Source organism: Gymnodraco acuticeps, unplaced genomic scaffold (assembly GCF_902827175.1).
Source record: "Gymnodraco acuticeps unplaced genomic scaffold, fGymAcu1.1, whole genome shotgun sequence".
Lineage (NCBI taxonomy): Eukaryota > Metazoa > Chordata > Actinopteri > Perciformes > Bathydraconidae > Gymnodraco > Gymnodraco acuticeps.
This window is the reverse complement of record NW_022989843.1, coordinates 3,911,231-3,933,583: the sequence shown is the minus strand read 5'-3', so window position 1 is coordinate 3,933,583 and position 22,353 is coordinate 3,911,231. Positions and strand designations below refer to the sequence as shown.

Here is a 22,353-nt window from a genome sequence, read left to right as displayed (position 1 = left end):
TCCCTTTGTAGTAAGAAACAAAAACAACTTGGTAAACAAAAGAACAAATCTCAAAAAGATACTTGTGTCTATTCAAAGGCTGACTGCCAAGTACTTTATCATATGTTGCTTTAACAATCTCCAGACAATACATTATATTTTCTCACCTAAACAGCTGCTGGGGATGAACGTGGGCAGCCAGGCTACATTAGCAAACGCTGATGCGTGGAGAGAATTGATCCGAGCAAGCTCAGACACCCCGCCTGACAGAGACAGCGGGCCAACGGGGTCTACTCTCCATAATATAAGCTCGCTGTAGATGGCATTTGGATCCTGGGAAACTACACCCAGGGATGACCTGCTGGGCCGTGACCCTCGGGGCAGAGACGCAGGGTGAGAGAAACCAGAGGAGTAGGTGTCGGGGGGAGCCAGGATGCTGTCTGCCTCGGGCGTCCTCAAGGCGTTGTGGTGCGAGGTGGTGAGGAGGAGAGGGAGCAAAGAGTGACAGGCCAGGTCGTTGAGGTGGAAGCGGTGGCCACAGTACCGTGACTTGTGAGAGACGCTGAGCACAGTGGAGAAAGCAGAGTCCTCGGCAAAGCTGACTGCCCACTGGTTCAGGGAGCCGTCAGAGTGTTTGGAGATCATGAGGACGTTTGGGGTGAAGATGCTCAGTCGAAGACTACTGCTGGGTGCAGTTTTTCCTTGGCCTCTGTAGCTTATTAGAGCCGATTTGGTTTGAGGCAATGTGCTCCCGGGTGGTCGCTGTCTGTCATGTTGGATAGCCAGATCTACGTTTTTGTTGCAGGCGTACATAACCACACTGTGGCTCAAGGAGATGGCATCACCTGTAGGGAACGCCACAGGGATACGGGACACAAAGGAAACCTGAGAGAGAAAGGAGACAAGATAGCATCTAATTTAGAGTAAATAAGGCTCCGGGGTTAATGATAGGAATGGCTCAGTCAATCAACTTATTATATTAGAGCTTAAAGAAGCATTCAATATGAGCTTAAAGAGCCTGTGACACGAGTTTCCCCCATCATCCAAACCCATCAATTTGAGTAAATATTGTCCCCTTGAAAACCGTTACTGAACTGATTTTGGATATTTGTACTTTGATAACCATTAATCTGCCCTTCAATGTTGACCATTTCCTGGATCTGCTCGGGGATTCTTCAAGTCCCGCCAAATTACGTGTGACGTCATTGCGGGCACAGCGCTCCAGCTGCACCGTTCAGGATCCCAGCATCTGCATGTAAACGCACGATGGTGCACACAGCAGCAAGCTCAGACAGCGATGACAGTTTAATGTTGAACGTGTCTGAGAGCTCATATGAGGCTGAAGGATCGCTTTATGTTGTATCTATTAGAAGTTTAGGAATTAGGTGCGTCAATATGGGCGATCATACGGTCATGTAGCCAGTGGTGGAATGGGACTAAAAATCATCCCGGGACTCTCGACCGGCCCACTTCGGTACCGCTAGTAAATTGTCAACGGGGGGAGTGGGGGATGTGCTAGTGACTTATCCGACCGTCCCACTTCGGTACCGGCCCATCGGGATTCGTCCCGATGGCCAGTCCGCCACTGCACCCAGCCCAGCCCACGTAAACTGTCAATGGGGGGAGCCTCGCTGCGGGGAAACGGTGGACCTAGTGTCCCGATCGGAGTGGGAATAATAATAATCATAATCCGTGCATTTTATCCATTAATTTCCCCAACATTGTGGTAAAAAAAAAAACACACGTTTAATCCATGTTGGTATACTACAACTACAAAAAGCATCGGTTTGTTTTCTCATCAGGAAATGCAGACCGGCTCAAACAAACGATTTTTAATCATCATCCTCACGATCATTTAATGTATCATATGTTCGCCGAATTGACATGAAAGCACTAATAAATGTAGTTTCATCCACTTGAGTTTACAACTACAAAAATAATCGATTTGTTTTTATATCACATCCTACGGGAGGAAATTCAGCAGCTCCGATTTTAATCATCGTCTTCACCACGATCATGTATGTTTATGTTCGCCTAATTGACATGAAAGCACTGACAAATATGAATATACTGTAGTCAACTTCATTAAAACGTTATTAACGTGCCTAAACTCAGTAATTCACAATTTCTACGCATGACAACACACTTTGTCCGTGTTTGGCTCTCTCGCCGCACAGTGAAGCGTTCCCGCATTGACGTCACTTCCGGCTTCCCCCAAAACTTCAAAATGAGTCGAAGGAATTTCCCCTCGATGTTCGAAATTATTGATATTTATCAGAACGGTATCGCACCTTCTTTTTTAAGCTGACGGTTCGAGATGACTAGTAGCCCAATATTTCATTGCACAACAGTTGTTGGGATGCTGTCACAGGCTCTTTAAGGTCCTGTGTGACTGTGATAATGACCCAGATGGCACTGAAGCTACAGAACTCATTTAACTAACTAACACATTCAGAACAGAAGCTGAGTGACAACTGTCTTTCAAAAATGAATTCAGTCACTAAGACAGTGATGGAGACTTGAGGGAAACAGCCTTCTTCGTTTTCTCTTCAGATGTGACATAAATAATAGCTTTTTATCTAACTCAAGCAGCCAGGCCTAATCAAATGGAATGTCAATGAAACCAGGGATTCATTTAGCTGCCTCGCCTGACTCCCTCGGTGCCTTGTCACGAGGAACTCATTATTTCACCACTAATAGAAATGCATCCTGGGACTTTTGAATATGATATAAAGTAGCACATCATTAGAATACGTCTCCTCAGTTGAAGGAGAAACCATTAAAAGAAAAAATCACAGATGTCAAAATGATTCACAGCCTTATTGAGAAGATAAATTCATTATTTCCCCCAGAAGCGCTTCAATTGTGAATACAACCACGAGTGACCAAGAGAAGGTCTGCTCAGAGTTTATTCAATGACTTTATAACAGTTTCCAATTGAAATCTTTAAAGTGTGACCATTCAAAGTAGGAAAAAGAGTGTGTTTATTTGGATATAAAAACAGTTAAAGGTGAGGCACTATGTTCTTAAAACCATCGTTTTTACATAAAGTTAAACCATATCAGCAGTGAACGTACCTGAGCTTGTCTGAACATGCCTGGCTGGTATTCATCCAACCAGTCCACATGCCAGACCAACAGAGAGCCGTCCATGGGATGGATACTGAACAACATGTCCGCCCCTTTGTTCCACTCCTCCAGCAGCACGTTCACCTGGTGCTTCACCGCTGCCAGGGGGAGCTCCACAGCCTCAGGTTCCTGGGAGTCGCCTGGCCTGCTTCCATTATCTTCATCACAGTTCTCCTCATCCTCAGGCTCTGGAAGAGATACAAATCATAATGTAAATCCTGAAAATTCAGTTGAGAAGACTATAGGCCATATCAAATGTAAATGTATTGGTTGACTGCATTAGCCATGGGAAGCAGAGCAGGTAATGGATTGGTTATCGGCATCAGCTTAAACAAATCATATTGTCGATCTCATGTCGAGCATAAAACTGTAGTGTTATTACATTTTCACACCCCTTCAAACAAATGTTTGATCCTTATATTCTGTACCTTCGTTGGAGCATTCGTTCTGTTGCTCCAGGCTGCCTTGGAGCTGCTGTAGGAAGACCTCCATAGCTAAAGTGAAATGAAGCTCCTTGTTGTTGAGCCAGTGGACAGTAAAAGGGCCTCCAGGTTCTTCATCATCGGCGGCACTCAGAGAGGAGATGGAGGGCAGCAGAGGAATGTCTGTGATAAAGAGGTTACAACGTTTGGAGAAAAAAAAGCTAAGTATTACATACATTTACATTACATTAGATAAGAGGCATGCAGGCACAAATGTATCTGTTGTAACAAATTAAATGTAATGATGAGTATATCATTTGAAGTTTGGTAATATATAATACAAGCATTCAAATCCTATTCTACAGCACTTCTCAGCCTCAAGGCACAAAGGCTTCAGGTCTAAATAAAGTGCCATGCAAAATCAGAGAGGGGGAAACACTTAACATTAAGTCTGAGCAGCTGTAGCTGAACAGAAAAACTCACTGCGATGTTAAATAAACAACCTCAGGCAATGCAACAAGTTTACACCATTTCTTGCCATATGAAATAAAAAGTTGAAGCCCTCTGACCTCCAGCTGATTTTATTCAAGCAGAGTTAACCATCTATGCAGTCTCAGGAGTTTGTGAATAAATAATATGGTTCAATACTTTCTGTGGTGTCCTTTTCTTTAGGGAGTACTTTCTACCATCTTGTGGCTTGAAGTTCTTCACTACATTTGGAGAATTGTTGGTGTTGTGCAAGATGCTTGTAAGGATGATTAAAATGAAAACAATCGAGTTAAAGATACTAATGTCTGTGTGTGTGAGTCTAACCTGTAGCAGGGTTGATGCTGGCAGCGATGTGGAAGTGGCAGAGCGCGTTGGCGTGGGGCATGCTGCTGCTGCTCCTCTTGTGGTTGTAGTGTCGGCTCTGGTTGTGAGGCAGGCAGCTAGTCAAAGAGGGCTTGGGGACATCCCGATGAAAGGAGGCGTGCAATGATTCTTGAAAATTTGACTGTGGAGAAAATGTGTTATTCAAGTTAGAGGATTAATAAACAAGTGTAATGTATTGTGACTTCTAAGAGCTGTTATGTGCTGAAAATCTGATTTGTTGACAGATATTAAATCTTTATCCTATGAATGTATGCTGCCTTGCGTCCTTCAGTGTGCTTTTCCATCTTATAAAAAGGTATGTACAATCACAAAGACAATGAGATATTGCATGCATCTCCACAGAGACTTCAATTTCTTGAATAACTTGAGAAGCAACAAGTGTTTTATATGGCGGGCAAAGATGGGAAACACTTCCCCCTTTCCCCTTCCAGGCTGTAGCGATGTAGGTTAAACCTGTTGTGAATGATCAATGTGTGTAAACTAAAAGGGCTTCACTGCTCTCCTCTCAGCCTGAGTTGAGCTCCAATACTTTGCGCTTTGGAATGGGAATGTAATTTAATGTTATATATAGACCCTTGAACGACATTTAAGTTAAGTGCCCAATTTGTATAAACAAGTCAGAGCCAGAGTGCAGAGGCAGCATGAAAGAGTATCTTAGTGAGAGAGCAGCAGGTAAAAGGAAGCAACAATTCTTTTAAATGTTTTATTTTCTTTTGTCTGAATATTGATTACAAGTATCTATAGAGAATGCTTAAGATAGGGTATCAACAAGGGCCGAACAATTAATCCAAATTGCATTCTCCATTTTGAAAAGGACCTATTTGTCAAAAGTAAAATATGTGCCGAAATCTTAAATTCTGTATGAAGTACATACTGATGAGTACAACGTTTAAAAAAAAAAAAAATCATTTAATTTGATTATTGGGAGATGAGATTGTGGTGAAATCCCCACATCACTGCGTCCTGTGGGGACTCACAAACAAACAAAGAAATCGGCTCGCTCCTCTTCATAGATTTTGCATGAAATCCCCACTGAGGCAAAATACTAAAATTGTTCTCTTGTCTGTGCATCTATTCAGTTTTTGGGAGAGCGTTACTTCTACTGCCTTGTTATCTGGCTCAGTCTGTGACTTTAATGAATAATTCCAGACATGTACCCTTACAGACTCTCCTCGAGGCACAGTGGAGACATTTACATACCAATTTGACTTTAATCTAATGTGCCGTGAACTCTGTTTTTTCAAGTGAGACCCATAGATTTTTAATCACCATATCAAAATGGGTGCCAGTATTGTGTGTGTGTGTGTGTGTGAGTCCTAGCTAGGCTTACAGCAACATTCTAGGTCACTTAAAGCAGAAAACACCACCAGAACAGATGTGAGTTAGCAGTAGCTGAATGAAAAAAAAAACAACGATCAAAAATGTTTTTTAAGTGCTTAGATTACAGAAACGGCCAATATCTTTCACTGATGCTTGTCTGAAGCCGCACAAAGCATTAAAAGCATATTCATGTCAGATAGCAAATTCCCTTCAAACTCCACGAGCCTCTTCATCATTTTTTTCTATTTTCTTACTAATTCTGGCTTATTAGTAAGAGCTAAATAGGGCAAAGCATGTTTGTCTTTTATTTCCCCACTTTTAATAAAATGACGTTGATATTCTCAATATAAAACTGCTTCCGATTCTTTTTGTCTAATACTTTGTCCACTGCATTTATGCCAATAAGGGTGGACAAAATATTATGAACAACATTCAGTATAAAACAATTCAATTATGCTGCAAACTACAGCCTCAAAAAAGACCATATGTATGTAAACTTCTGTCAAAATTGAAAGTAGAATTGCTTGACTGCTCTATTAGACTGCATTTGTTTTAGCTAGTTGGTTCAAACAATGATGGTAAGAGTTTTGTTTGTATTAACTTACTCCCTGTGCCATTTTTCCTTGCGACTTCCCATTGCAGGCGTTTTTCCAAGAAGGGCCAGCAGATCTGGGTGTGTCATTGTGTTGGCCAGAAGTGTGGTTGCTGTGGTAACCTGAGAGGAGGCTGTCACCCGGCAACAGCGTCTCTGCCCAGAGCCGACACACGCTGTCCTTACAGCACGTGAGCAGAACAGTACACACTGCACCTCTGGTAGGAGAGAGAAGGGGAAGGGGTAAAGGAAGGATAATGGAAAAGGGTTTAGAAGAGGGGATTGAACCTGTCAGAAATAACTTTTATAAACAAATGCTTATTGCTGTACTCGACAGCAGGTCAAAGAAGAAGCACCATTAGAGCGATAAGTAAGGTCAAAAAGTGAAGAGTGGTAGAAAGGAGTAGTAATGACACTGGTGACAAAAATGTGATTACATCTAATCCCTTCTGATAACAGACATGTTACACTTGTTTATTTGAAAAGGCAAAAGTTAAGTCAATTAAAACAATAAGGACAAGCTGCCCAAGATAGAATTATAGAAACGGTTTTATTATTGCCTTTAACCCAGCGGTACAATCCGGATCACCACTTCTGTACTTCCTGAAGCCTAATAGCACAAACAAGCTTACTGGAAAGTCTGCATGGTCATTACAGTCTTACTGTCTGTGGTCATTCTCTGAGAAATGGTAGAGTAAGAATAATCTCTTTATAGTCATTTCCAAAGTAATAGTGCTGCATGCTAAACCTGCTGTGAACTGTGTTGCATTATAATTTCACTAGAGAACATTTACAGGTCACATAAGATTAGCAGTGCTGTAACAAAGAGTAATGTGAGACTTTAATACAGCACTGTGGGTGACCTATTTTAAATCGGCTCCTTATAACGGCTACTTCATTCACATTCAGCCCACAAAATACTTAATCCTGTTGGGTTAAACAAACAAAAATAGATATTTCCTGTTCCACCGGTAATAGAGGCTCATGTTATCTGTTGTACATTTTCTAACTTGTGCTTTTTTAGTAGTGTTCAGTTGTGAAAGCTTAGGTAAAGATAAATTAGTGGAGATAAATGGCAAGTATGTAGGAAAGTAAATGTAGTAGAGCACCATATAACAAATAAACAAACAATAAATATAGGCAAAAACATGCATAATTATCAATCCAAAGCGAGACAAAGGCCAGTTTGAATAATCGAGGGTCCATACCGTGGCATGTACTTGCTGGTCTTCCTCCAGGAGAAGCCAGTTACAGAGCGGGGATGGGCCAGGTAGACAAAGGAGAAGGCCAGCTCTGCCTGGAAACTGTCACTGGGCTCTGGAGGTGTGAAGAGTCTGGAAACACCCAACTTCCACTTACCGGTGCTGTACCAGACCTTTACCAGGCAGTCATCCTGAAGAGGAGAGGGAAACAGGGCAATTATTGATACCATGTTGTTGAGTGTGCCATTAGAAGTTAAAGCTATTAGGTTGAAAACTTAAAAAGAAAACCCCTGTAAAGGCAGTACTGGTTAGTTAACGAATTAATATGACAAGACAGTGCAAATATGACTTGGACAAAATAGCATCCTAATCTATATATCACTATAATACTGCTTTTCTGTAATGTGTATGTGTAGAATATTAAAGAACTCATGAAAGCTTGACTTACCTGTCCAGCAGTAGCAAAGAATTCCCCATCAGGAGAGAACTTCATTAAACTCACTGGAGAGGCTGTCCTACAGACAAAAAACAAAAACACAGTATTATCAATATTAAATATTATCTAAATCATGTTGAATACACACTAAAACTATTTGAAATTCATTCAATTACAAAACAAGTACATCTAAGGTTAGATGTATTAATGTATTAAATAATACCACAAAACAAATCAATTTTTTTTGTACCAAGCAAATACATAGGGGGAAACACCTTTTTTTATTTCCTTAGAAAAAGGGAAGCATAGCCTCTTTAAGGAGATAGGCGGCATCATGTTCAGAGTTTGTTCTTACTTGCTCTCCCAGATGCACCTCCAGGCTGAAAGAAAGTCTCCTATGGTCATCTCTTTCTGCCTTCCTCCTTCTTCAGCTTCATCGTTCACTTCATCTATATGAGACCACAACTGGAGGCTACTAGAGCCTGTTAGGAGGGTGCTGCCTGGAAACACAAAAACACGTTCACTGTGAGGACTGACATGCTCCATCATATCATTTATACAAAAATAAAATATAAAAAAGGCATATATAGCAAGAAGGTTTGACATACTGGGATAACAATACCAACACTTATTTGAGGGAGTATAATATTCAGTATGTTCCTGTTAAAGTACCTGTGGGGTGCCAGGCCAGGTTCCGTACCATAGACTTCAACACAAATTGACCAGTCTTCTGCCACTGGCAGTTCAACTTCTGTACACAAAGAATAAGACAATGTTAAATGTTATGATTGTTTAACGTTTGGTAGATTATGAAACATGTTATTTTGTCCCTTATATCAGTAGCAAAAGTGCATACACCAACAGTGAAGCTGCTCTCATGTGAGCAACATGTGATCAGACCACATGGACAGCAGCTGTACCACCAGGAAACCTTCTGCCATAAAAGAGGAACTGGCTTCTTTAGGATATGTAAAAGATTTCCATTCTTCATGACTATATTTTGACTTCTCTAAGAACAGAAGGCAGTTTAACAATGATGTAGCAAACATAGGACTCCTGCACTAACTGTAGAACATGAACAAAGAACAAAAGGGCTGCAGAACTTCTTGAAATATTTCTGTGAGGATGGTTCTTTGGAATATGTTTTTCCCTGGTGATTTCCGTTGGGTTTGAAGGAACAATATACTGCTTTATTTGAAATAAAGTGTTGTCTGAAAGAAAAGTTCTCTTTTTCAGGAGAATGTGATTGCATGCATGACTTGATTGGGACTGAAAGATAATGCAGGCTACTCACAGGCGGCGATGTGTCCTTCTGATCTGGGGGCTGAACGGGCTCAAAGACACACACGATGCTTCCATAGGAAGCTGCAATCTATCAGAAGAATAAAAAAAAGGAAACATGTTATATTTTAAGACATGCGTTTCTGATACAGAATGAACGATTTCACTGAATACACATTTTACAAAATCAAATAATACTACACTTTATACATTACCAATACTATTATTCTTGTAAATTACAATCTGGAAAGCTTAAAACATTTAAAAAATGTATCTCATTGGAAGATTTTAACTGCATGTTTACGTAAAAGTAAAACAATTTAAATACTATGAAGATTTGGTCAGTAAATAATGAGTGCACATTCTTATTCAAGATCCTAATTAGGAAGACTAACTAAAGAACATTAGCTTGTATAGACAGTGACATGCCTCAATAGTAAATGTGTATAGTACCTGGAAAACAAAACAAAAATGCCTCGAGGACATAACTACCTAGTGTTAAGTCAACATCTTGTTTAACAAAAGCACACCTCACATTCATGCACTGCTCAAGGTCTTTCCATGGAAGCAAAAGTCACAATGTTCGACTGAATGGCTGACATTTCTGTTGCAGTGGGCATAATAAGGTCGGGCCATGTCTCTATTGAGGTAAATAATGTGCTGGATGTCACAGAATGAGGACTGTGAAGGAGTGAGACACTCACACGGGTAAATGTGCATGTCTTAATTGACACAGGCACACACAAACAAGCCATCACACGCACAAAGTAGTCTCATAGAGACAGACAATGGCTCATGGCATAATGATACAGAAGGTAACTATCCATTTCTTCAGGATACGTTACAATCCAATTTCAGTGGAGAAAAAAAGTCAACAGAGCTCTGCAATTGAGCAGCAAAAAGAAAAAAAATTATAAAAAATAAAGTCACCTTTATTTGGTCACAACTACACTTTTGTATGATTACCCAGAACGTTTGTATTGGGAAAGATTTGTATGACCAAGCTTAGACTCTTTTTACATAAATGAATGCAGAGGTGATAGTGTGAGAGGAGATAACTTTTTTCCTTTGAAATCTACATTTTTTAAACCCACTTTTTTTTTGTTGCTTTATTAACCCAAACCTTAAACCTAAACTGGCATCCATATTTGTTTGCTCTTACTTTAGCAATGTCACATAATGAAGATGTATTCGTCTTCATTATGATGATACATGTTTTATTGCAGTGGGGTCATTAATGCGTACAATAGGGATCTGAAGTGCTATCACACAGTGTGATAGTAGGGGCGCAACAATGCTGGTTAAACTAATAGCATTGCAAATATCACAGCGTGGAGAGGGGCAGTGAGGTGGAACTGGTAAACATACCAACTGAGCATGCTTAAAGAGATGCTGGACCATGCTGGAGGCATGTGAGGTTACTTCTGGCCCAACTGAATTGGATTAAACATCACATGAGGAGAGTAGTGAAGAATTGGGTGAACATTTTCTATTTCGTTAGAATAGAACCAGGCCTGTCTGCTGCTATAAATAAGGCTGCCACTATCCCCAATTAAAAATAAACCCATTTTAATTGATGGGCTGGGAATAATGAATACTACTTATAATATATTTATTGACTAATTTGTCAAATGTATGCAGATATAGTAATCCTGGAATGCTCCAAATGTTATTCATCACAGCATTGTTACTAAGTAGAGCAGGTCTCCCTTGTAAAAGAGTTCAATGATCTCAATGGGATTTATCTGGATAAATAAAGGTATAATAAAAAATAAAAAAATAAAAATAAAAAAAAGTAGCTAGAAGGAATCATAAAATATGTGACTGTAAGCAAGCCTTCCTGTAAAGCAGGAAGGGTTGCTTTGTCATGTTTAAGAAGTATGGTGCTTATGAGTTATTATGCTTTTGGACATAATTTCCTCTTTGGTACAATTTCTACTGATATCAAAACAATACAAGCTAGATGTTTTAGCCCACCCATTCACGATTCAGAGCTGAGCTTTTAATGCTTTGCAGTTAGATGTACTTGACTTACTAGGAGATATTTTTTGGATGGACAAATCAGATACATATTATTCCTCTGACCCTGTGAACTGTGCTTGCCTAAAACAATCCCCTATTGTGTGGTCATTAAAGCAAACCGGAAGAACAAAAACATTTCATCCCGACTGATTCACAATTTTGTTGAATCAGGTATGCCATTAAAGGTGGGGTAAGTAAGTTTGAGAAACCGGCTCGAGATACAATTTGTTATATTCCATGGAATGCTCTTAACATCCCGATAGCAATGAATATCTTAAGTGCTTTGACAAAAAAATCCATAAAAAAATGTCACCTGTGGAAGCCGTAGTACTGTAAAAAGCACGACCAATCATTTTAGCCAGCCCGGCTAAAATAACTGGATGGCCTACCTGCCTGTCAGCCTTCCATCTGTGCACAAACTTATCTCGTGCCCTCATTGGTCATGTGCACGTTCGTGTGTGTTGGAGGAGGGGCTCTGTAAGGAAGTGGCAGATTTTTTCCGGCTGTGTATTTTCAAATTCTAGTGCACTCAAGCTGGTTTCTCCAAAATTACCTACCACACCTTTAAGGGTTAGGTATAAATAATTGTATATTATTATATCACACACATTCTTCACTGTTTGTTTGGTTGCCAACTTAATAGAGCTTTATATTCCATTAATCCACAACACAATATTGACCTCCAAAAACATTACTTAAAACTGAAATGTTTGTGCTGAACAAATATGATCTGGTATTTGGAACATCCTGGTTTGCACTGCAGCCTGAGAACCCCCCATGACAGAACTCCTCTCCATTCTGCTTACCTGTCCACCCTGCAGTGAGCAATCCACACAGCCGACCTGGATGTTGCCATGTTTGGCCCCCGGGATGATCTGCAGACGCTCAAAGTCACTGCCCAAAATCACCACGTCACAACCTGACGCATAAGCCTATCAAGAGACAAGAGGACAGCAGGAAGGGGAAAGAGATGTTAGGTCACTTCAACTACAACTACACTTGTTTTAGAGCCAGTGTCCCTAAGAATAAGATTAGAATGCAATGCCCTACTTCTGTGACTCTCAGAGAGAGATTTTCACATGAGCTGTGACTCACGGTGACTCCTTCACAAGAGGACAGATGAACAGAAATAGTTCTCCTATTGATTCACTCTCTGAATAGCATTGCAGTAGTATCTGATAGAGTTTAGAGAGCAAGGAGGTAATGTCCTTCCTTTGTATTCCAGACACAGAGTCCTAAAACCTTCAGTAAACAAAGACTTCCTGCAATTTTAAACACATATTGGTAAAAAAAAGCAAGGCTTAAGCTAACACGGGCCTGTCAACAAACAAACAAACACAAAACATCTTGCCAAATGCCTTGGTCTAAAGTGTTTATATATATATTATGGGTTTATAAAGGGTGGACATTTTTTTGTTCACCTGCCGAATGGCTAATGATTATTATATTGGGATTTTCTTGGTTGCTTAGTCATGCAAATCCACTAGTATCCAAATACACACACAGAAATACAATTGTCTGGTTATTGTTTTTAGGCGGTCATCTACTTGAGGGTTTAGGCTTACTTTAAAAAAAAAATGTATTCATGGAAAACGGTTCACAACTTTTGTTTGATTCTTAGTCAATAGGGCAACACTACCCTTAGTTCGGCCTACTACATTTATATTTAAAACAACTCAATGAACAGAACTCTGTGATAGTTCTGCCACATGCTCAGCATTTGAGCTCCGAAATGTCTGGAAGGGAAATATTTCCAGAACTTGAAATATCTTACCGTGAATGGCACATTGTTGACATTGCCAACAGAGAAACAATTGTCTCCAGGGTTGACAGCCCCAGTGAGGACCTGATGGAGATTCATGACTCTTGTTTATAATCCCCTTGTGTTCCTTCCTCCTCTTTCCCTTTTCACAACACCCTCCCACTCCAGGTGAGGTTCATGGGAAACCATGGAAAGGATGTGTTCATTTTCGTCTGTATCCAGAGAATTCCCGTCTCTATAGGTCTGCTGAAAAATTAAAGAGAGATGTAAACAGATAATGGTTTGCTTCAGTTAAGATAAAGCATATAGCATAATTCATGACAACAAAATGATTTGTCATATCATCTCAGGGGGCATGGTTTCTTTAAGCAGTTTGTAAATGTTTTATATTATCATAAATGTACATTTGTATTACAAGTTAAACAAAGGTACTAAAGTAGGTTGAGTTGACCAACACAGGTTTGACAGTATTTCATTTCTGTATGCTGGCAACAAAGCTCATAGACACAAAGAGGCCATTATTAAAAGGGTGCAAGAAAGGTGTCACCAAGCCAAGTGGGTCACCACTGTGCAGACTTTTACACACCTAGCTGCAACTCTGCAAGGCATATTACTGCCCTGTGTTTTACAACTTGTTTAACAGTGTTTGTTCAACAATCTTTGCTTTAGGCAGAGATAGGATTAACGAAAAAGTAACACGAAATTAATTAATCCAAATGACGCCTCCTCAAGCTTTACTGAATATAATATATCTCACTGTTGGGGTGTAAACTACATACATGAATATCATTTCAACTTTACATGATAAAATAATATATTTCCCAAGTACCAAGTTAGAAATCCTTATATTTCAACGTTTTATCTGTACCATTATCACAAAGAACAGTAATTTAAGGCTTTTTTATACCTGCAGAAAATGTTAGTGAGCCTGTGCTGTGGCGACTCACGTGATACGGATAAACACGGCATCACATTAAACAGAGCAAATGACACCACATCTGACCAACACCGTGATCCGTATTGATAAAACATATACTTGGTTAAGTGTCTCGATGATTTTAAGCAAACATTTCATACATTGGACCCCCTTTTTAATTCGTCGATTCATGACGCTAACTTAGCTGTCAAGTTAAGCTAGCCATCTGCAGTTAATAACATAAACACCGAAACATGAGCAGTGTTAGAGACAGAAATGCACTACTTACTTTGAGCAGTTACTTTATAACAGCTACTGGCGATATCACGTATCTCTTCCAGCTGTTGTTGTTGATAAAAGTGGCTCTCCAACGTTAAATGTTACATATTCGGTCCCCTCGGTTAGCTAGCGTTAGCGCGTACGTTTTTAGCTCCCGAGCTAGAAAGCTAGCTGTAGGTCACCTAACGCACACATTCAGTGCCTGACATTTCCTGCGAGCCAAGACAATACGCTTTTAAATTACTTCTCAAAATGATAACCATAAGAAGGAGCAAACCTCTCCCCAAGGTTAGCAAATAAAACGTTTCCAAGGAAGTAGCTTTTCCTTATGTTGAAGATGTGTCATGACTGTTTCGCTGCAATGCATTGTGGTCTTTGTAGTTGCATTTTCACCAAAAGCAGCGCGAGATCTGCAAAATCTATGGAGCTAATTTCCTGCCATAACTCCACAAATGGAGAGATGGTAGAGTTATGGCAGGAAATTAGCCCCATACAAGCATTCACCTGCTTCAGTAAAAATAAATTACGTAGGCCTAATAAAGGTTACCATTTGTTTTCGGTGTTGTTATTCTCGTCCTATGTTATGACCTTTAAAGATTGTGATGTTAGTGAACAGCTTCTCTGTTCGGGCGTTATTGGAATTTGTTTAAACTATTTGAATGAACACATTGCTCAAATCATCCAATTTGCTCAAACTCAATTGGCTATTTGAAATGTGAGTGTTTTTAATCTGTTCAGACAATGGTTAAGATGTTACAAACATGTCTATATTTGGGAAATAGTTTTTCTAAACAAATGTCCTTGTTCATTGAGGAAAACAGGACAGACATTACATAACGTGTATTTTCATAAGAAAGTATTTCATAAATCGAAAATAAATGAAGAATATAGATTAAGTATCAGCTATAATAAGAAGGTAATTTTGGACATGGAACACATCATTTACGTTAATGAAACAAACACAAACCTATTCACAGGTGTCAAGATGAGCCACCAGCATCTGTTAACTAAGAAAACTCAGATCTGCATACATTTATTTTAAATAGTTTGAAGCCCCAACTTTGGTAAGAGCGATGTAAATGGACACACCCTCAGGCACAGCATCACCACAGGCATATGAGAAGTCTTAAATCTAAGTATTGTATAGCAATTTGTCAACTATTTCAGGGTAAACTAAGCAACAACATCACATTTTATATCTGAAATCATGCTATGCAACACACTGTTGATTATAAACAGGTTGTAGAGTTTCGGATTTATTGCATGGACTGTATTTATAAAGGTTTATTGTCATGGCATGAGATGAGGGACAGAGGTGTTGTGGGGGGTCAGTGGACGTCTTGCAGTTGGCTGAATGGCCACAGGGTGTCCTTCTTGCTCAATACACTGTACTCCAGTTCACATTGACGTAATGAATTAAATGGACTAGCATTCCTGCGTCATTATTATAGGATGTTTTTTTGTTTTTTTCTCCTGTATTTGTTTGTATTATATCCAAACACATGTGTCTTCTTAAATACAAGTATGTGCATGAAATTATTTCACACAATTACTATTTTTGGTTGAAAATAACAATGACTATTATCAGGTTGACTAAAGGTGGTCTAAGACCTGCAAATATGGTAAAGCTAATTTAAATATGACATTTACCAAACACAGAATAAACATAGCGCAAAGTATAATAATGTATGTGTTTCACAATATTTAGCCTGCAGCTTGATTCTTAGTTTCTTCTTGTTTGCATTGTCCACCCAAAAGTCACTGTAATGGGCAAAACACTGTTGAATGTCTAAATGAATAAGGATGGGGGGAAGGGGCTTAGTGGCTTCAAACTCAATTAAAGCATGTTGAGATAAATGGGACTGACGGTCTTCATAAATAAATAAAATGGCTGACATGATGGTGACATTAGGGAAGGTTGTGACATTCATCGTCATGGCAGTTGGATAGTGGTGATGATAAAACGGTTGTTTTCATAGTCAGGAAGTAGGTCACAGCATTATTAAAGATGTATTAGAAATTGTTAATGCTTTTCAGATTTTACACACATATATGACCACTGTATTACCACAGGTTATATGTATTTGTACTGGATGTAAATACTGATCATTGACAATATAAACATTCTTGCACACTGGATTGTGCACACACCTACAAACAACTACACACAAATACACACACACACACACACACACACACACACACACACACACACACACACACACACACACACACACACACACACACACACACACACACACACACACACACACACAATATCCATATATAACCACCTCAGTTAGTTTCCACCAGTGGATTTGACTTTGAGCAACATTCAAAGAGAAAATAAAAGATAATTATTTCATTGACAAACTCTTGTCCTCTGTGTAAAGGATATTGCTGTTCAGTGTGATGTTGAATCCTCAGAGTATCTGTTAGAGTCCTTTGCCAGCAACATATTCTTTTTGTAGACATCCAACAAGAAAGAAGACAAATATATAATGGTCTACAAACTGAAACGGGTCTATTAAAATTGTAGGTTTGGGTTAGAACACTCCTTTGTCAAAACATATAAATAATACACAGGCTGATACTGAATTGCTGAATTTTGTATAATGTTGTGTTTATAAAGAGTTGCCAGTTGTGTGCATGCATTCTCAGCCTCACATTTTTTTCCAGTCTTAGGGCAGAAAGCTAAAAGTTAGAGGAGGTCCTACAAATGTAATCTCTGCGCACTTCCCAAACAAAATTTGGCAGCAGCCCTACAAGAGATTACAATCCTACCAGACTGTTAAAATTGTAAATATAAAACTAGTCCAGTGCGGTTCTTTATTAACACAGTCCATGTTATGGTTGTTAGTTAATGCTCTTCATCTTAGCTTCTATCCCAATAATTTAGCAACTAACATAGATACATATTTATGCTATCTGCTGTCAACTGACAGTAACATCAATGATCTTTCCCACGCTTCATTGCATTCCTACTACATGTATTGCATTTGATGACACTCGGAAAATATACTATCCCAATTAAATCCTCTCAAATGCAATCTGGTCTTTATTTCTTTTAATTCCAATTGTCTTTGTACAATTGATGTCTATAGTGTTCAATTCTTCATTAAGTGTATTGCAGATGCTTGTATTATATTTTCTGAGATACTCATCTATTCTTGTACATGCATCTGTTATCTTCCTTTATCTCTTAAAAAGGTAGAATGGGGGGGGGGCAGTAAACTATTTGCTCTCTATATTCACAAGCTTCCTGATTTTGGTGAAAAATGGTTGTATTTTTAACTAATTAGGGGGGATAAGAAATGTTAAGGATACAAATAGAAAGGGCAGTTTCTTTGCATTATGTTTAAAATGTAAACATTAGACACAAGAGGGCAGTATTGATACATATTTAAACAAAGTAATCTTGGGTGGTGATGTCCTAACTCTCAAGGCGCTGCAATTTAACCTCAAGACCAAACACACCCTTGACTGCTACACATTCCTGTTGTTATATGTTAAATAAGCACATTGCTAGTACTGAACACAAGCTGGTAAAAATAACCTAAACCACTGGCCTTCTCAGTTTTAACAATGATGTTAACTTTATTTTCAAATTACACATAAATCTTTATGATAAAGTTTGTTTCTCGCTCCAGATAATATGAACCGAGCCCCAGCTGCTTTGGAAGGTTGATGTAGTCCTTTCTAATGCATAATCCATGAGCTTTTATTTTTCCCTTGAAATGTGAGTTGTCTCTTTGAAGTGTTTTGTGGTATTATTATACAGTGGTTTGACGAGTAATAATGTTGATGTCTTGTATGAGCTGTAATTACTGGATCTAGAGGTAGGAGGGCAATGCCAAAATGGGCTTGAAGTTTCAGTGTGGCCTTGCTTTGAAGTTTTGTGGGTGGGTGAATGGGGGAGCAGAGTGAAGCTAAAGGCAGCTTTTCCACAGGAGAAAATACCCACAAGTTGCTGAACTTTGTCTGACAGACAGGAACGTGAGCAATTAACCATAATGAAGCTTAATGGCAAATAAAACAACTGTTCTTTTGAAGGGTCTCCCCATTTAACATTTGGCTTTTGTAATCACAAAATGAAAAATAATCTCATTGTAATTATGAGTATCCTTTTAAACACTCATGAAATTATTAGCTTTCATTGTGGTTTTTTTGTGTGTAAAAGTGAACTTGGGATAGAAGTATAATGGGCATTGTTTGCACTCAGTAAACCAAACCAGCTGCACTGCACTGCGTAATAGTGTTTCTGTGAGTACACTCTGGCAGACTTTCTGTTTTTGGTATCTACCGGCTTCTCCTCATCTGCACGATGATTTCAACACTGGCCTACATTTCTGCGTAATGCAGTGACCTGAGTAAATGTCTCTTTGGCTGTGAATGTTGTTGAGTCAACTTGGAGGTGTGTTTCTGTCTGTGTGTTTTTGACTGTCAACATGTGTGAAGGCCTGCGTACATTGGCATGTGAATCCATCCAAAGTGAATATGTGTGCGTCACTGCACAAGGTGTGCATGAGTGTATCTTGTGTGTTTGTGTTGCTCTTGAGCCTCATCCTGCAGAGGTGACTGTGAACGATGGGAACAGACATTACGGTCGGAGGAAGAGGGGTGAGCAGGCAGGCGGCAGGATATCCCATCACATTAGGGCTGCTGCTGCTCCCACTTCCTTCATCCCTTCCCAGGCAGAGGTCAGCAGAGGTCAAGCAGGCTCCTCCCTCTGTCATTATCCTTCCATCACCTGCCGTCCTCTGTCTGTGATGACAACAGAACTTTCTCCAGTCTCTTCAACCTTTACTCCTGGAAGCAGCTTTAGCTCTTTATGATCGCCCAGCCCTTTTCTTTTTCCGCTTGTCTGCCTTTATGATTTTCACTTTTTTCTTTCTCTCCATCTGTTCGCCAGTTCTCTTTCCTTTCACAGCCATTTATTTGTCTCTTTTTGCTCTTTTGATATACATCACTCTAAATGTCCCTCTGTAATTTTCTCTCACATATTCAGAAACTCCGGGGTCCCTCTTTCTGTTCACAGATATTTTGTTGAGTCTGCAGCTGATCTCTAAAATGCAACAGGGATACTAAACACCCGCTGCTGCTTTCACATACAAACTGGAAACTGAAACACATTTTTGTCAGAGGAGGATCTCTGGTGAGTTTATAGCAATGGGAAAGAGGGCTAGCTGTGTGTTGTGAGCCTAGGAGGGAAGCCTAATGTGTGTCAAAAATACAGCTCAAATCTGGGGCAAGTGGTAATGCAATATAGATGTTATGTCATCATGAATATTACATGATAGACAACAGTGTTGTGTGTTAGAATAATGTATGGGTATTGACTGAACTCAGCAACAGAGGTGATAATTTGATGTCTTTATATTCTCAGCAAACTTCATTTAGTTAACGTTTTAGACAGCAGTTCAATATTCTAGCATAATTGTTTAATACTTTAACAAAAGCTGTATTGGTAAGTATCTCACTCAAAATGGGAAATTGGTGATTTGGACAATGTTGTTTTATGGAGCAGATCTCTCGTTGTTTTGAGCAAAGTATAGTTCAATCATTTTGCCTAGATATGTTTTGACTTTGTTTGAGCTCAGGTCTCTTCATCATCAGAAGCTTTGGCATCATTCTTTGTCTGGCTGCTTCCATCTATCTGTGGGAGCTAGCTTAATGAGGAGACAGGAATATCTTTCCATGTTTTAAACACAGATCACAAAGAAGAAGTCCAGAAGCCATATCTCTCAAACAACACACATCTGATAAAAAATCTGATTGAATGTACAGACACTAGATACAAAAGTATTACTGCAGAAATAGTTTCTGTCTACTGTCATATTAAACTAGACTCAGATATAAGTGCTGTCCATTTCCAGAACAAGTGAAGAGGGTTTAAGGTTTTTGATTAAGTTTGTGTCACTTTCACTTAAATCATCCATTATTTAGGTGGCATATTTGAGAAGAAAATCACTCGTTGAGCTCAAATCAAGAATCACATCGTGATTATTGTTTAAACACCAAACTGTCGATGTTTTTAACCTCATCAAATGGTCTGTTAGTAGTAAAATATGCATTCTTGCGTTTAATGTCTACGACAGATTGTTGAGCTATGGCTGTTGCATATACCTGTAATGGGTCTGCTTGGGCCATTATCCTCGATGATATCGATGATGTCTGATTTATATTGCCTCTGTCAACCCTCACCCACGGTGACCTACATTCACTTTCATCTCACCCATCAATCATTTAGCAATTCAAAGCAAAGGTCTGTCTGTTCAGGAATGCAGAGGGCTTGATCATAATGACATTAATTATACAACGATAATAGAAAAAAGTGCCCAATATTATTTATCTACAGGTGCTATCATTGAACTGCTGTGGATTAAAGAAAATATAAGACATATAAGAGATTACTTCAAGGTCGCCTTCAACGAATGGAGTTAACTAGCTGTCTACAAGGCTTGCATGCAATACTTTTTAAGGTCAAAGGTCAATTTGTTTAAATGGTTGTACCTCCTGTAAAATGGACTCTCGTCCATTCAACCCCAAACAGCCACAGAGAAACAATGTGTAGAGATGTTGCATCAAAAACAACCTCTGAAAACTCCAAAGAATAAAATATTAGGTAGAAATTAGTAATGAAATAAGAGGCTGAGATATATGAGACGTACACAGATGGAAACGTAGATTGCAAGTGAGAAGGAAAGACAGAGGAAACGTCCTGGACTGAAAAATAGATGAGCACTATGGGTGTGTAAGCAGAGGCTGGATTACTTATTCAGTAGGAACTGTGTGTAGTGTACAAGTCATTAAATCATATATACCATATGTAGCCCGCCCAGGTGAACTTCAGGCTGGAACTCAGGGAGAGAATTGAAACACCTGGGTCAAATCTGGATCTGGATTTGGATCTGGATCAACCCGCTGAGATGAAGATGGGAATAATAATATGCAATGTCAGGGGAACATCTGCTTCCACTTTGTATGCCATTGTAGTTTTCTCGACGTACCGTGCTCTGCAGCATAATTTCCTCATAAAATCAATTCCATTCAACACCTGATATGCATTCGCAGATGCAACAAGGTAAGGAAGGTACACTGTGTTTCAATGGTGTTTACACAAATAGTGTGCTTTCTCATGCAGCCAGGGTAAGGAGATAGGGGTCACCATAATGGTCTCTGCAAGAAATGTGTATACATCAAGAATACACATGTTGTTGCATTGGCTTATTCCTAATGTATATATACCATCAAAATCATGCAACATAATACCAATCTTTTTAAATTAATGTTAATCCTGCTTCTACTTTTAAGTTGTGTCTTAACTAACATACCCTGAAAAAGGGATGCAACATTGAACATGAAGCTGAACTCAGGAGTATGTCAGAGCAAGGACTGGTCTGCCCTGTACTCTCCACAGTTGGTCTGTCTCGGGACTGTGACTGGCCTGGTTGAATGTGAGAACAGTGCCTTCAGGAGCAGAGCCAAGAACAAATCCTGAACAGTAGATACCATTTAAAATTATATATGACATCAACATGCCAAATTTCAAAGTTTGTTTTTAAACAGGGTATTATTTACCTAATTGAAACAAACAATTATAAAAAATAAGGGAAGGTGTTCTGGGCCGGACTAAAGGGGTCAACTAAAACAGTACCAGCTTATCTAAAAATAAAACCAAATTGGACAAACTGTCGAATTGTCTATTGGTGTAAATATTATAGCAACTAAGTAAAACCAAAGCAACAACACAATAATCTTAAGATTGTACCAAGTGCCCCTAAAATTTGCTGCCCTTGGTACATTCTGATAAGCCACTTCCTGTATATAAGTGCTCTGATTCCAGTGGCAAAACTTTTTCACCAGCCTGACAAGATATCCATCCAGTAACACCAGCGACGAGCAGCTGCACCATCAGCACTGGTAACTCAAAGAAATATAAATCAGAACAACTTCCAGCTCATTTATGTACAGTCAATCTGAAGTGTGACTGTAAATAGTGATGGCAAGATTAAGCTTCACCAAGCGTTGAAGCTTTTTAGCTAATTGTTTAGCGAAATGATTCATTTATCAAGTCTTAATGTGCACACAAAAGCACCTGTTGGTCAAAGCCTGTAAACCAGACAGACATATCTTTGTAA

The 22,353-nt window shown here is 39.2% G+C and overlaps 1 protein-coding gene across 1 annotated transcript in view; it reads right to left on the bottom strand.

Moving 5' to 3' along the window:
- LOC117560869 (dmX-like protein 1) overlaps nt 1-14,566 on the bottom strand; it is a 58,663-nt gene extending 44,097 nt beyond the window's left edge. The window contains 13 exon segments of the mRNA XM_034237964.1: nt 147-864; nt 3,057-3,295; nt 3,536-3,712; nt 4,343-4,523; nt 6,328-6,532; nt 7,523-7,707; nt 7,965-8,031; nt 8,308-8,452; nt 8,625-8,703; nt 9,247-9,324; nt 12,062-12,187; nt 13,030-13,263; nt 14,223-14,566. Coding sequence (XP_034093855.1) covers nt 147-864; nt 3,057-3,295; nt 3,536-3,712; nt 4,343-4,523; nt 6,328-6,532; nt 7,523-7,707; nt 7,965-8,031; nt 8,308-8,452; nt 8,625-8,703; nt 9,247-9,324; nt 12,062-12,187; nt 13,030-13,116 — 2,287 coding nt within the window. The 5' untranslated portion in view covers nt 13,117-13,263; nt 14,223-14,566.
- Nucleotides 14,567-22,353: the final 7,787 nt, after the last annotated feature.